Consider the following 14,369-nt stretch of genomic DNA (forward strand, 5'->3'; position numbering starts at 1 on the left):
GTAAGTACCATCAGGTGAGTAGCTCCTCTACTCCAGGGGAGATGCTGGCTGCTGTGTTAAGGACTGGCAACCCTCCGGGGCTTGTGGAGGATGCACAGCTGCTGGACGAGTTGGGTCTTTGCAATTGTCGAGTCTCTGTGTGGCAGGCAGGGTTTGGCTCCAAATGTCCACAGCAGTTCTCAGTTCTTGCAGGTTCGGCTCTTCAGGGTCATCTTCTTTTTAGTCAGTGAAATTTGAAGTTCCTGATTCAGTGAGCCTCCTAAATACAAAATTTAAGAGCGCTAGGGAAGTGGAGAGGAGTAACAAAGGGGCTACCTACCCTTGGGGTCACTACGCCCCCTATATGACCACTTCCTGTGGGAAGTGGGCATAACCCTGTCCCAGTTTCTGAAATTCTGCCATCACCAAGACAGTGGAATTTTCCTTGAGTGGGGTACATCAGGCAATTCAACTTTAGGGCGCAACTGTCCTGGGGTGTGCTTCACACCTACTTTGCTTACTAATTTCCTGCCTGTTCTGGTGCCAAATTGGCCTCAGAGTAGGGGTTGTCAACTCCCAGGTCTAGGGGACGCCAGGGTCACCTATTAAAGGTGGCATGGCCTTGAAGCCTCTGGCCTTCATAAGCTGATTGCTAGAAATTCTGTTTGCAGGAGGAGAAAAACATCTCCTGCCAAAGCAGGCATTGTTCCTGGTGTCAGAGCGGGGCGCTCACTTCCTAGAGGGTCAGAAATGTGTCTTTGCTGGCAGGCTGGACTGGTCCGGGCCGCCAGCACACAAGTGGACTAGTAGGTTTCAGGTGGTACAACTAAGGTACCATCCGGGTGCATGTATTATTAAATCTATTATAGGGTTCTGCGTGAGTATATTAATTTGAGATATTTTATACCAAACATCATTGGTTTTAGTGATACCATCATGTAGCTAAGGAACTCCTAATTACCAGTGCCCAGTACATGTACTCAAGATAACTTCCCAGTTCAGTAGCAATGTCTAAGAATTGACTTGGACATCACAGGGGTATATCTGCTCATGCAGCCATATACTCACCGTAAACATAATGCACAATGCCCTAGGGCTGTAAGACCTGTTGTAGGGGATACCATAAGGAGTTACGAAGATATTTATCATGCAGTGGAAGCTAATATGGAATCAGTTTGGTGTTGATTAGTTGGCTGCTGAGACTACAGACTGAGCTTTGTATTGCCCCTTTCCTCAAATGCTATTATGGGGTTGAAGTAGGTGTTGAGAACACCTGCATTGCAGGTTCTAGGAAAACAGCTATTAAAAGAAAAATTACTGTTGTGCAACAGTTAGGTTATAGGACTTCAAAGTTGATCAAAATTTTTGTCTTTGATCAGTCTGAGCTAAAACCAAGATCTTTGTTAATTCTTAAAATTATGTTGCAAACATGGAAATCTCTCCACAAATTCGCTAGACATTGTTTAGATTCCAGCATGCAAGGGGATGCTAAAATGGGGCAAGAAACCCTTTGAAATATTTTTAAATAGAGCTTATTAACCGATGTTTGACCTGCGGTAAAGCTCTTAAATGCCTAGTCAGGGGTAGTATGCAGGAGAAAAGGTTCATTATTGGTGGTCCTGGTGCTGAATCGTAGTAATCTTCATTGAAGTCATAAACACTGAATTCTGACCTGCCCGTATCCCACTGAAGAAAGAGAGTGAAGCTCATTTACTCTCCTAGCGGATACAATAGCTATTAGGAATGCTATTATTATGCCTCACTAGATGCATCCAGAACGTCTGCCTTCCTCACTTCATCTCGCACCCCTAGCACACCATCTTGGGAGAAGCACAAAGATAGTCGCTCAGCCCCACCTCTTCAACAGCTACAGGACTCCTCTTGCAGACATTGTCAGACTACACAATATCAACATCATCTCATACGCCAATGACACCCAACTCGTCCTCTCTATCCATGAACCCCACCCAAACCGCAACCGACTTCCACAACTGTATGAAGAGCATAGAAACATGGATGAGAGACAGCTGCCACAAACTGAACACTGACAAGACTGAAGTCCTGATCTTCGGCAGAAACACTGCCCTCTGGATTGACTCCTGATAGCCCACTGAACTTGGACCCACCCCAGCACAGGAAGACCAGGCCTGCAATCTCGGCACAGTACTAGACAGCCAACTCTCCATGAAACGAAAGGTAAACACAGTTGCCTCAGCGTGTTTTCATACAATCCACATGCTCTGAAAGACCTTGAGGTGATCCCAATCAGCACCAAGAAAACAGTGACAAAAACACTCATCACCAGCCAACTCGACTACGGCAACACACTATGCCGGCACAACCGCCAAAATTATGCAGAGACTTCAGACAATCTATAACGCAGCAGCCAGGCTAATCCTTAACCTGCCTCAACATGTATTATTGGTAATTACAAAATGACGTATAGAGTGTACCAAGTTATTTTGGTTGTATAATTAATAACTATTAAAATGTAAAAAATAATATTGCATGCAGATATGGGCCAGGAATGTATAAATTTGTATTACCCTCTGAGGTGGGCAAATGGTTGTATAAGGCCTAATAAACAGAATAAAAAAATACAACCTGATCTAACCCTTTTTTTATACTGTGACTTGATGACGGATATGCCCAGCTGTGCATTGCATTTAAAATCGAAATGAACCTCTGGGCGCCACTTTTAGTAAGACTTTTTAATACGGCAGCGGAAGGAAGCTTACCACCCTCATGGAGTCAGTCGGTAGTCATACCCCTTTTTAAGAAGGGATCTAAATCTGAGGCGTGTAACTACCGACCAATCTCCCTTTAAGATGCATCAATCAAAACCATGAGTAGGATAATGTTGAAAAGGTTAGAAATCTGGGCCGCTGAAAATGCAATTTTAACTAAAGTACAATATGGTTTTAGAAAAGGCTTGGGGACATTAGAGCAGTGTGTTAATTTGGATCTCCTTATTAACAAGTATACCACTGCTAAGGATGGTTCACTGTTTCTCTGCTTTGCAGATCTGAGCAGTGCTTTCGATCTCGTGGACCATTCTATTTTATGGCACATTTTAATTGATTTAGGTGCACTCAATGAAATTATACACTTTTAGCTAGGCTCTATGAGAAACTATCTTGTAAAGTACATTATGGACACCTTGGTGAATGTACCCCCTCCCTTAAAGTTTCAAGAGGCATTTGACAGGGTTGTGTTTTAGCTCCTTTTTTATTTTCATTATTTATTAACCAGGTCGACTCAATTTTGAGTCGGATCCCTGCGGATGCACCACACATAGGAGGGAAGGAGGTCCCCATATTATTATATGCGGACGACGCGGTTTTAATCTCACGTACTCAGATCAGTCTACAACGACTTACTGACAATTTCATGTTATTTATTGAAAGCAGGAGACTTAAGGGGAACAAAACTAAGACTGTTGTGATGACATGTGAGAGCAAGGCCAAGTCAGCAAGCTCTAGTTTCTTTATTGACAAGGTTAAAATGCAACAAGTTAAAACTTTTTGTTACCTGGCGATGACATTCTCAGGGGATGGCAAATGGCAACATGTGTTTGATAATATCAGTTTAAAGATAAACAGGAATACCAGTAGTATTTTTAGATTTTCTACAAAACTGGGGGTCAGAAGTATAAAAGACATGATGGCAATCTACAATGTACGTTGCACCTCATCGGCTTTATATGGTGCTGGTGTATCGGGGCACCAGCACAATCCAACACTGCAGGGAGATGAAAATAAATTTCTTGAAAAACTACTCTGCGTACCTACCTCGGCATCCACTGAATTAGTACATAAGGAGGTAGGAATCGAATATATCTCTGACATAGCTGCATTACGCCCCCTGCTGCTATGGCGTTCTATTTGGGCCAAAACAGAAACGCAGTTTACACAAGAGATAATTCGTGACTGATTGAGGCTTGATCATGTATCCCGTATTTCTTGGCTCAAATATATTTATTACTGATATAATCTCCTGTTTGACTAATATTTTTCTTGAACCTGAGAATTTAGTTTTAATCCCCAAAAAAAGAAATAAAAACAAGGTTTCTTATATATAAAAAGGAGAACCGTGAAAAGATGTCTGGAAAGCTATTGAGTGTGGCCTTTTACCGGGACCTAAAATTAAATATTGGTTTTCAGTCCTACCTTTCCATTGTGGCTCGAAATTCTCACCGTTTTGTTTTAACACGCTTAAGATTGGGTATTGCACACCATCTAGTAGCTTTTCCCAAAATGAAATCCCGATCAGACTCTGTATGTCCATGTGACAACACTTCAAGACAGAGTTGCTGCCGCTTTTTATTATTTTGTAAATTTTATTCTTCATATAGGAAATTTTATTTAAAACCTATCTTTTTAAAAAACCTTGTTCGTTCCACAAAAACAGCAATGAACTTGATATGTTCTTTGGAAAGCCCAGACATATGCTTTTTTGTTGCGACATATATATTGAAATGTACAGCTGCTATGAAATCCATAGTCATCTGATAATATTTGACTGTGTTATAAGAAGAAATTTGACCTGTCTGTACATTCAAATCTGTATGTATACTTTGATTTAGGGAATATTTTCTGGGAACTATTTGGACTCATTAGGAGAAGAAGTACTACATTTGTATGATACAATTCTTAATGTATTCCAGGGTTTTAATGAGATATAAATATTGCCCTTGTATTTGTTAACAGATGGAAAACTTAGCTCATGAATTGTAGTGTCAAAAGGATATACAAATGAACTATCCATTTTCGGCTAATTGATGATTTTTAATATTTTAACTCATTGAAAAGTTTATGTACCTTGTTTTGCTTATATGGTTATGTCTTATAAACCGAATAAAGCATTTTAAACTGAAAAACTGAAACTGACAAATTACTGTTGTGCAACAGTTAGGCAATAGGACTTCAAAGTTGATCAAAATGTTTGTCTTTGATAAGTCTGAGCTAAAACCAAGATCTTTGTTAATTCTAAAAATTATGTTGCAAACATAGAAATCTCTCCACAAATTTGCTAGAAATTGTTTAGATTCCAGCATGCAAGGGGATGCTAAAATGGGGCAAGAAACCCTTTGAAATATTTTTAAATAGAGCTTATTAACCGATGTTTACCTGCCGTAAAGCACTTAAATGCCTCGTCAGGGGTAGTATGCAGGAGAAAAGGTTCATTATTAGTGGTCCTGGTGCTGCATCGTAGTAATCTTCATTGAAGTCATAAACACTGAATTCTGGCCTGCCCGTATCCCACTGAAGAAAGGGAGTGAAGCTCATTTACTCTCCTAGCTGATACAATAGCTATTAGGAATGCTATTATTATGCCTCACAAGACGCATCCAGAACGTCTGCCTTCCTCACTTCATCTCGCACCCCTAAGCACATCATCTTGGGAGAAGCACAAAGATAGTCGCTCAGCCCCACCTCTTCAACAGCTACATGACTCCTCTTGCAGAAATCGTCAGACTACACAATATCAACATCATCTCATACGCCGATGACACCCAACTCGTCCGCTCTATCCATGAACCCCACCCAAACCGCAACCGACTTCCACAACTGCATGAAGAGCATAGAAACATAAATGAGAGACAGCTGCCACAAACTGAACACTGACAAGACTGAAGTCCTGATCTTCGGCAGAAACACTGCCCTCTGGAATGACTCCTGATAGCCCACTGAACTTGGACCCACCCCAGCACAAGAAGACTAGGCCTGCAATCTCGGCACAAAACTAGACAGCCAACTCTCCATGAAACGAAAGGTAAACACAGTTGCCTCAGCGTGTTTTCATACAATCCACATGCTCTGAAAGATCTTGAGGTGATCCCAATCAGCACCAAGAAAACAGTGACACAAACCCTCATCACCAGCCAACTGGACTACGGCAACACACTCTATGGCGGCACAACCGCCAAAATTATGCAGAGACTTCAGACTATCAATAACGCAGCAGCCAGGCTAATCCTTAACCTGCCTCAACATGTATTATTGGTAATTACAAAATGACGTATAGAGTGTACCAAGTTATTTTGGTTGCATAATTAATAACTATTAAAATGTAAAAAATAATATGGCATGCAGATATGGGCCAGGAATGTATACATTTGTATTACCCTCTGAGGTGGGCAAATGGTTGTATAAGGCCTAATAAACAGAATTAAAAAAATACACACTGATCTAGCCCTTTTTTTATACTGTGACTTGATGACGGATATGCCCAGCTGGGCATTGGTTCTCTTCTATGGCATTGTTGCTGGCTAAACAGCAGGTTGCTATGCTGTGGCTGGAGAGTACTATATCTTAGCATAACCAGGTGATACAAGACATGAGCTGTTGTAGAGAACAAGCTCAGATTTATGCTGCAGACCTACACCCAAAGGCACACCCTAGAGATGTCTGGGGCCCTGTCCGGGTTTACTTACTGCAACAAGACGGCACTGATAATGGTTCCTGTCCTGTTCATTAGTCATTTTAGACTTGTGCATATGTCCCTCTATGAATGCACTGAAGGCTATTTTTATTTATTTTCATGTTACATCTGTCAGGAATTGTGCAGACTACTGTATACAATGTACCCTGTTACCTGTTGACACTTGGTGTCATGATTTACTGCTGTCATTTGTTATAATAGCAACAATAAAACTTTTACTATATCTTTTTATTGAGAGTCACTGTGCCTCTAATAGGCTATCCACAGGTTGTTTCTTCATCATGAAATCAAATGATATAAATAGAAATTAGGGCTCAGCGCATCGTGTTTGAGATAGAAATAGACTCACAATCTCGCATCACTGCACCACAAGACATAGCTGATGCATTAGGCCAACACTTGCAATCGCTTTACACATCCCACACAATACATACGGAGAAAGAGGCTCTCGCTTTTGTGTGATATCTCAATGCCATCACTTACCGAGGAGGAGTGCTCCGACCTAGATCTCAACATTACAGTTGTGGAGGTTGAAAAAGCCATTCACGATCTGCGTGGGGGGGGGAAAGTGTCAGGATCTAACGGCCTGCCCATTGAGTTGTTCAAGCTCACAGCGAGCAAGACGGCGCCCTATCTCACCGAAATGTACAGCAAAAGTAAAACAAGCATTTACAATGCAATGGTCTCGGCATTATTAAAGGTAGAGCTATTGGCATTGCTCATGACTTTTTTTTCTCCATTTTTTTAAACATAAATACATGGTATTGTCATTTACAATGGCAGTAGGTGAACATTAGAGAGTAGTAGAGAGTATTCACGGACACAGAGCCACTCACACACACACACACACACACACACACACACAGACAGAGCCGCGCGCACACACATACACACACACACACAGACAGACAGACAGACAGACAGAGCCACGTACACAGAGGCGTCACAGTGTGTATGCTGCACAAGGAGTGCTGAGGCCTGGAGGGGAGCTGTGTGTATGCTGCATAAGGAGAGCTGAGGCCTGGAGGGGAGTTGTATGTAAGCTGCACCAGGGAAGGCTGAAGTCGATTTGTGGGGGGGTGGGTGTGTATGCAGCTGCACAGAAGTCCCCGGGTCTGTGGCAGGTAGACGGCCTGCAGGCTGCACTATAAGGATGAGACCGGCTGTGGCAAGTGCAGGGTGCAGTGCAGGCTGCTCTCAGGAGTCTGTTGGGTGCGATCGGAGGATGGCAGCTGTGCGCAGGCTGCAGCACCGCCCAGAAATGCACTGTATGGGCACAATACACTTATTTAAATTCAACACATAACACCCTCTCTGTCACATACGCCTGCCAGCTTTGGGCTTTCAAGGAGTCTGCATAAGAGAAGAGGCAGGCCTTGCAGGAGAAGCAGGCGTGATATTACATTGAATGTCCCTGCACACCAGGGAAAATATAAACCGCCTGTACTGCCTCGCTTTACAGGCTGAGCTATTGTGTTTTTCTTATCAAGCGTGACAGGTGCCACTCGGTCGGGCCGAGGCCAGTGTGGTTACATGCACATGCATTACAGCGCCTATCACCTTTTCGCCTCTGCGTCTGCAGATATAAACGTCACCCCCCCCCCCTTCACACACACACACGCTTTCCTTTCTGAGCGAAAAGCACACAGACAGCCTCTTCTGGGAGCTAGCTGGATGCCCAGGGTGCAGAGCAATGCTAATATATCACAGCTGCCCGTCTACCCCCTCGCCCAGCTCCTGTCCACAATAGTTAGAGACCGCTTGGTTCCAGCGCTCTGCCACCCGCCAGAATATAGCAGCGCTATATAAAACTTGTCGATAAAATAAACTGCCCACATACAAAGCGAGCATGTAGCTTGAGCGGCCCCCGATGACCTCAATAAACTCTGGTGTATTCCATAGCAGGACATGTACCATAAGAGGTATATAAAGCTATTTATGGTTCAAAGGCCCAGGGTTTGACCGAGAACTGCTTTGGACGACAGCAGAACTCTCCTCCAGCCCAGACCTTTTCACTTCGTGCACTCTGTTTACTTCTCAGCATGTTGTTACCACCTCTTGAGATGGATCGCAACAAATACTGGAATTTAACCCTCCCCTCAACTTGCCCTCCAAAACCCGGAAAGGGCTATTATGAGACCCGCTAGTTTAAATCAGCTTCGAAATGTCAGTCTCTCCGTCCATGATAAAAGTGATTTGCATTTGAGATTCAGGGCACCAGCAGGGGTCCCCAGACTGGCTGCTAGAGATACAGCCTTGGCAATGTGTGGGCGGGGGAGCGCCGGATCCTCTGCACGTAGTGTGGACCTTGAGAGCCGGCTGTGTTTCGGAGGCTCTACCCCCGGCTGGGCTCCACTGCAGTGGGAGAGACATCAGAGGTTTTGCTTTGGAGTCTCGGCGGTTTTCCTGTGCTGGGACACTTCGGCACTGGCGGGTGGCGGGAGCTATGGGCCTTGTGGTCAACACAGCGTGTGTGTAGAAAAGCGCAGGAGCTGTGTGCTTTTCCTTGCACCGCTTGTGGGTGGAAAAGCAGCAGGAGCCGATAGCCTCTGAATCAGCACAGCGTGTGTGCAAGGAAGCAGCAGGAGCAATTTGCTTCTTCTTGCATCGCGTGTGGGCAGAAAAGACTGCAGCTGGACTCCGAGGCGCTGGGCGGAAGCCCCATCCGCCGTTTGTGCCGGAGCATGTGCGATCTGCATCACCATACTCGGCGCCGGCTGGGCAACAATGGCGGCCGTAAATATCCGAAAATTTCGGATTTGGGGGTGTGTGTTTGCGCTCTGAGTGACAGATGACGTCACAGGGCTAAAGAACGCAAAAAACACGCCCCCGAATCCGAAAGAGACGGGGCTTCTTTGGAGTGACGCCTCTCTCCTCCAATGGCTGGCCTCCGTTTAGGAAGCAGCCAATGGAGGACAGAGGCGGGTTAAAGTCCAGTTTCTAAATCTACTTAAAAACCGCAGATCTTGTTACAACTGCTTTTGGTATTGGCGAGAAGAAGGGTAGCGATTACATGGATGGGACAGAGGACCCCGGAGGTGTCGCAGTGGCTTAGAGATGTGGGGGAATGGTCCCTAGCTGAGGAAACATTCATGCAGCGGATGAGTAGGGATGAGAAGCTACAAGAAGACCTGCTTGCGTGGAGAATGATCCGTGTGGTGGGAGCGACCGCTGAGGATTCGGATGGCACGAGTGCGGAGTTGTTCACCCCTGAGGATACAGGGTCCGAAAGTGAGGGAGGAGGGGAGGGGGAGGGAGGGCACTTATTTGGGGTAGGGCCTGGCCGGCCACGCACGTATATGTTCGATCATGGTGACGTTGTGTTTTGATCCCTGAAGGTTTTCTTTCTTATTCTCGTCAATCATTGCTGTATTATCTGCCCCTGGGAGTGCCATAATGAGGTGAACGAACTGTATACACATTTCTTTTATTAATTGATGCCAGATTTAGGGGGGGGGTTTCTATTGGGGAGTTGGGGGGTAACCTGAATAAAAGAAAATTGAAAGCGGATCGGAATATCCTGCCGTACAGATGCATTGCTATGTTCTCCATCAGTTCTGGAACGTTACCACCTACCGCCGCCCGGCCTTCGGGATGTGGGCTGATGGGCTGTGTGAAGCTTACCTGTAGACCTGCAGACTATAGTTATTACTAACGGAACTTCCTGAGGATCAGAGACTCGCCAACATTGTTGTCATCCATAAAGTGAGTAAGCCAGCCAACAAGTGTTCATCCTATAGACCCATTTTGTTGCTTAACTGTGAAGCGAAAATTCTAGCGAAGGTTCTTGCAACCCGTTTGCTCAGGATCCTAACCAACCTGGTCCATCTGGACCAGTCGGGATTTATGCCTGCTAGGAATACCTCCCTCAACCTGCCCAGGCTCCATGGAGTACTATGCCGGGTCGACACAATCAGGGTAGACGCCATCGTGGTATCCCTTGATGCTGCATCGGCATTCCACACCACAGAATGGCCCTACATGTTCGCATTGCTTCACAAACTGGGTTTTGGGCTGGAACTTATCAACTGGGTGCAGCTTTTATACCATCAACCACTTGCCCAAGTAGTCGTCAACAATATGAAAATCGTCTGTTTTCAGTCTCGGCAGGGGCACCAGACAGGGTTGCCCCTCGTCACTGCTTCTCTTCGCGTTGGCTCTTGAGCCTTTGGAGACATGGGTCTGTCAAGACCCCGACAACAGGGGCCTTAAATGGACGTCAGGCTGGGAGGACCACATCTCGCTATATGCGGACAATATCTTTCTTTATTTGGCCTCCCCGGGGGCATCCCTCAATGTGATCCTGGACATATTCAGTGTGTTTGGTGGGTTTGTGGGGTACACGATAAACTGGTCTAAATCAGTGCTCTATGTACTCTACAGCAAACGGACTCCGCTTCTTGGGGCTGCCAATTGGCAGAAGCAGCCGATGGCTTCAAATATTTGGGGATCTGGGTCACTAAAGATCAGTCTAAATTCTACAATTATATTCTCCAGCCACCTCTAAATCAGACATCCAACACTTGAAATAGCTTCCTTTGACTCTTTTGGGGCACGTAGCCCTATTCAAGATGATGTCCCTTCCCAGACTCTTATGTGCGCTACAGTACACCCCACTTCCTGTCGCCACCTCCCATTTCAAGGAACTCTACTGTATCATCCGGGACTTGCTGTGGGAGGGCAAACCACCTCGTATTGCAACACAAACTCACGCTAGGATGGCTTGATGGGGGTTTTGAGTTCACAGATATCAAGCAGTACTACTGGGCTTCGCAACTAGCATCAATCAACCAATGCATGTACAGACCGCAGGGGAATCCGGCCTTTCAGATCGACAGGTGGCTACTTCCAGGGGGCGGCTTCAAGGGTGCTTTATACGTACGATCTTTGAGGCCTGCTCTGACCGGCCCGGCCCGGCCCGGCCGGCCACGCTGTGCACTTGTCTGGGCTGGGAGGGCAAACTCACTCAGGCCATGCCATTCTGGCACTGCAAACAATTAGGTAGGCTGATCCACTCGAAGGGCTTTGATAGATGGGACTTAATAGGGATCTCCAAGGTGGGTGACTTATGGAAGTCGGGTGAGGTGGTCCCATTTTACCGGTTGCAGCAAGAATACGAGCTAGCCCAGTCTCAATATAACATGGCGGATCCCCTGACCCTCTTGAGAGCCAAGTGGGATCACGATGTGGCGGGTTTTGATGTGGCAGGCGGCGGTGGCCTCCCCTCGGGAGCTTGCCATCTCCACAGATCTTACTTCTTGGGCACCTGATGGTCAGCAGGGGTTACACTCTGGATGGTGGCTATGTGCAGGGATGTGGACAGGAGGGAACTTTCTTTTATTCATATTCTTTGGGAGTGCGCAGTGATCCAGGTCTATTGGGAGGGAGTTGTGCATCAGATGGAGGAGGCGCTGGGACAACAGATTTACTGGAATATTAAGTTGGCTTGGTTGAACATATGGGACCCTACTCACGTGAACTCCAGGAAACAAACGTGAGTCACATTGGGGCTGATGTTTGCTAAAAGAAATATTGCCCGGTTGGGGAGGGCTCAGAACCCACCAAATACAGCAGACTGAGGCAAAGATATGGATTGGTATATAGTTACCGAAAAATCCATTTACGAAGCCAGGGGGTGCCCGAAGAAGTGGACGCAAATATGGGGGCAATAGAATGTCCACAGGGAAGAAACCTGTGAACCTCCGAGATCCAGCGAGGATATTACCAGTGGGACCTAATTCTGTAAAATTAGAAATGTCCACTTTATTTTGTGATATGCATGTTTCAGGGAACCATTCAGCATGTACCTTAATTGCCAGCTTGCTTGCAACTGTACTACCTATGTACAATGACTCGTTTTCAATCAAAAAAGTTATTAAAGTACTGTATAGAAAATAAAAAGACAGATTGACATATCTCAGGGGTCCAATAATTGTTCAGGTGTTTATGACTATCAATAAAGATCCTGCAGAACTATGCAGAATTATGCAGTAAACACTCCAGCCACAGATGCGCATAAATCCAGTGGCCCTCATCATTGCCCACTGTTTTATCATCAGTTTAGTAAAAGGAAAAGTAAGCAAAACCTAAACATTCTAGTTTTATTAGTGTCAACTGTTAGTAGCGCTTTGAAGAAAACATCATCTCTTTTTCTTAAAATACTTGCCAATGTTATTATGTATTATTCTGTTACATAGGATTTATTAGTCTTCGTTGCCTTTGTTATTTCTTACATCTCTTTCCTGTTTATGTACTGCTTAATGTTGTGTTTATTCTCTCAATAGAAATTATTTAAAAAAAAAAATACGTAACTAGTTACTTGTGTACTTCGGTCCTATACAGCCATCTCGAGATTCAGGCAAAATTTACAAACTACTCAACCTTGTGATGTCACCAGCACCCTTGATGGCAATGCAGAACAGTATTAAAAAGGTACCAGTACATAACCTCTCTCTCTATATAGTTACATTGATACATAACTACTAACCATCAAATATGGTTCTATATTGCCATCAAAGAATTTTGTTAACATCTTCAACCATGAGCCAAAAGAAAAATTGTTTGCTTTTGTGTGCAACATTTAGTTAGGAAAGGACTGTAATAACAATACTTAGGTATGTAAACCTTCCATGAAGAGACAAACAAAGGACAATGGTGAAGGTTATCAAAGTTGGTTGGGCTTGTTATTATTTGGCACCGTCATGTTTAGAGATTAATTCGACTGAGGGAAGGTAAATCAGACTGATATTAGGCATCTTAGTGGGTGTACACCATATTTCACAGGAATTATATACTAATGAAATAAGATATTCCAGAAAAACATAAGTTTTAAATCCACTTCGTTTTATGCAACAACAAAAAAAAAGACGCACACGATCACTCATGCAAACCAATTTACAAATGTACAGCTATGTGGTGAGTATTTAAAGCTAATTGGGTGTTATCAAAACTGAAGTTCTAGAGGGGTTGCTTTAATGGCAATGCATGATAAAAAGCTGAATTTGCATATATTTTTCCGTTAGGACATCGTAAGTTCCATAAATATGGAGTGCATCATAGGCTGATCTATGGGCAGTATAGCATGTTAAGGGATGAGATATGAATTCATAATGTAATAAGTTTAGAATACTGTGAGTTTTAAATGAATAATCTAACGGTGATCCGCCCGCTTACACTGGAAATCCAGAAAGTCTAAACCAGCTAGCAGAGATAGCACCGGTTTCAACACAACTTCCAACAGGGATGAAACAATCATAATACGACAGGCATAAAGACCTTTTAATGGATATTCCCCTGGAAAAAAAGTAACTGAAGTCAGTTAACCAAATGAAAACTTACAGCTCTTATGAGACCAGTCCCAGTTTCCATTGAACTTAATCTCGTATCGCCAATCTTGACTGCAAGAATCTGGGCTCCGGGTGCAACTCCGTTTCGTTCTACATCATCTGGAAAGTAGCCAGCAGCAATACTAGCAACATGCGTGCCATGTGCCCCTGAAGATTTAAAGTAAAAACAGGTAAATTAGATTTGGTTGTTAACAATTATACATTCAGCAAAATAATGACAAAAACGAAAGGGAATTTCAAGGTCGTACGATGAATTTGTTTTAAAATAAGCTCTTCTACAGAGCAAAGCTTCACTTAGTCTAGCAGGACCCTATTCAAAACAAAAACTTATCTTTCAGTAAAAGAAATCTAGGAATTTCCCGCAGCAGAAGAGCCAACCCTTTAACAGGGGGCTCTATCTTCCAAAGGAACAAGGTACATACCTTTGGTACCAATATTTCTGGTGGATAATCTAACGGCAGATTCCTCAACTTGTAAATATTACTCAGCCGTCAGACTGGCTTTGGACACTTTTAGAACAGTACTTCTGCACACGGTAGATGGAGTCAAGTACCTCCCCACTATAGGAAGCTGGCTCTTTATCTACATAAAAACGAAAAG

General features: G+C 44.2%; 1 protein-coding gene across 4 annotated transcripts in view; it reads right to left on the minus strand.

Moving 5' to 3' along the window:
- Positions 1–14,369, minus strand: part of TPP2 (tripeptidyl peptidase 2) — a 656,253-nt gene that overhangs the window by 413,523 nt on the left and 228,361 nt on the right. For all 4 annotated transcript variants that reach the window (XM_086934242.1, XM_086934243.1, XM_086934239.1 and 1 more), the window contains exon 7: positions 13,762–13,916. In XM_086934242.1, coding sequence (XP_086790368.1) covers positions 13,762–13,916 — 155 coding nt within the window. The remainder of the gene's footprint in view (positions 1–13,761; positions 13,917–14,369) is intronic.

The sequence above is a fragment of the Lissotriton vulgaris genome, chromosome 8 (assembly GCF_964263255.1).
Source record: "Lissotriton vulgaris chromosome 8, aLisVul1.2, whole genome shotgun sequence".
NCBI lineage: Eukaryota > Metazoa > Chordata > Amphibia > Caudata > Salamandridae > Lissotriton > Lissotriton vulgaris.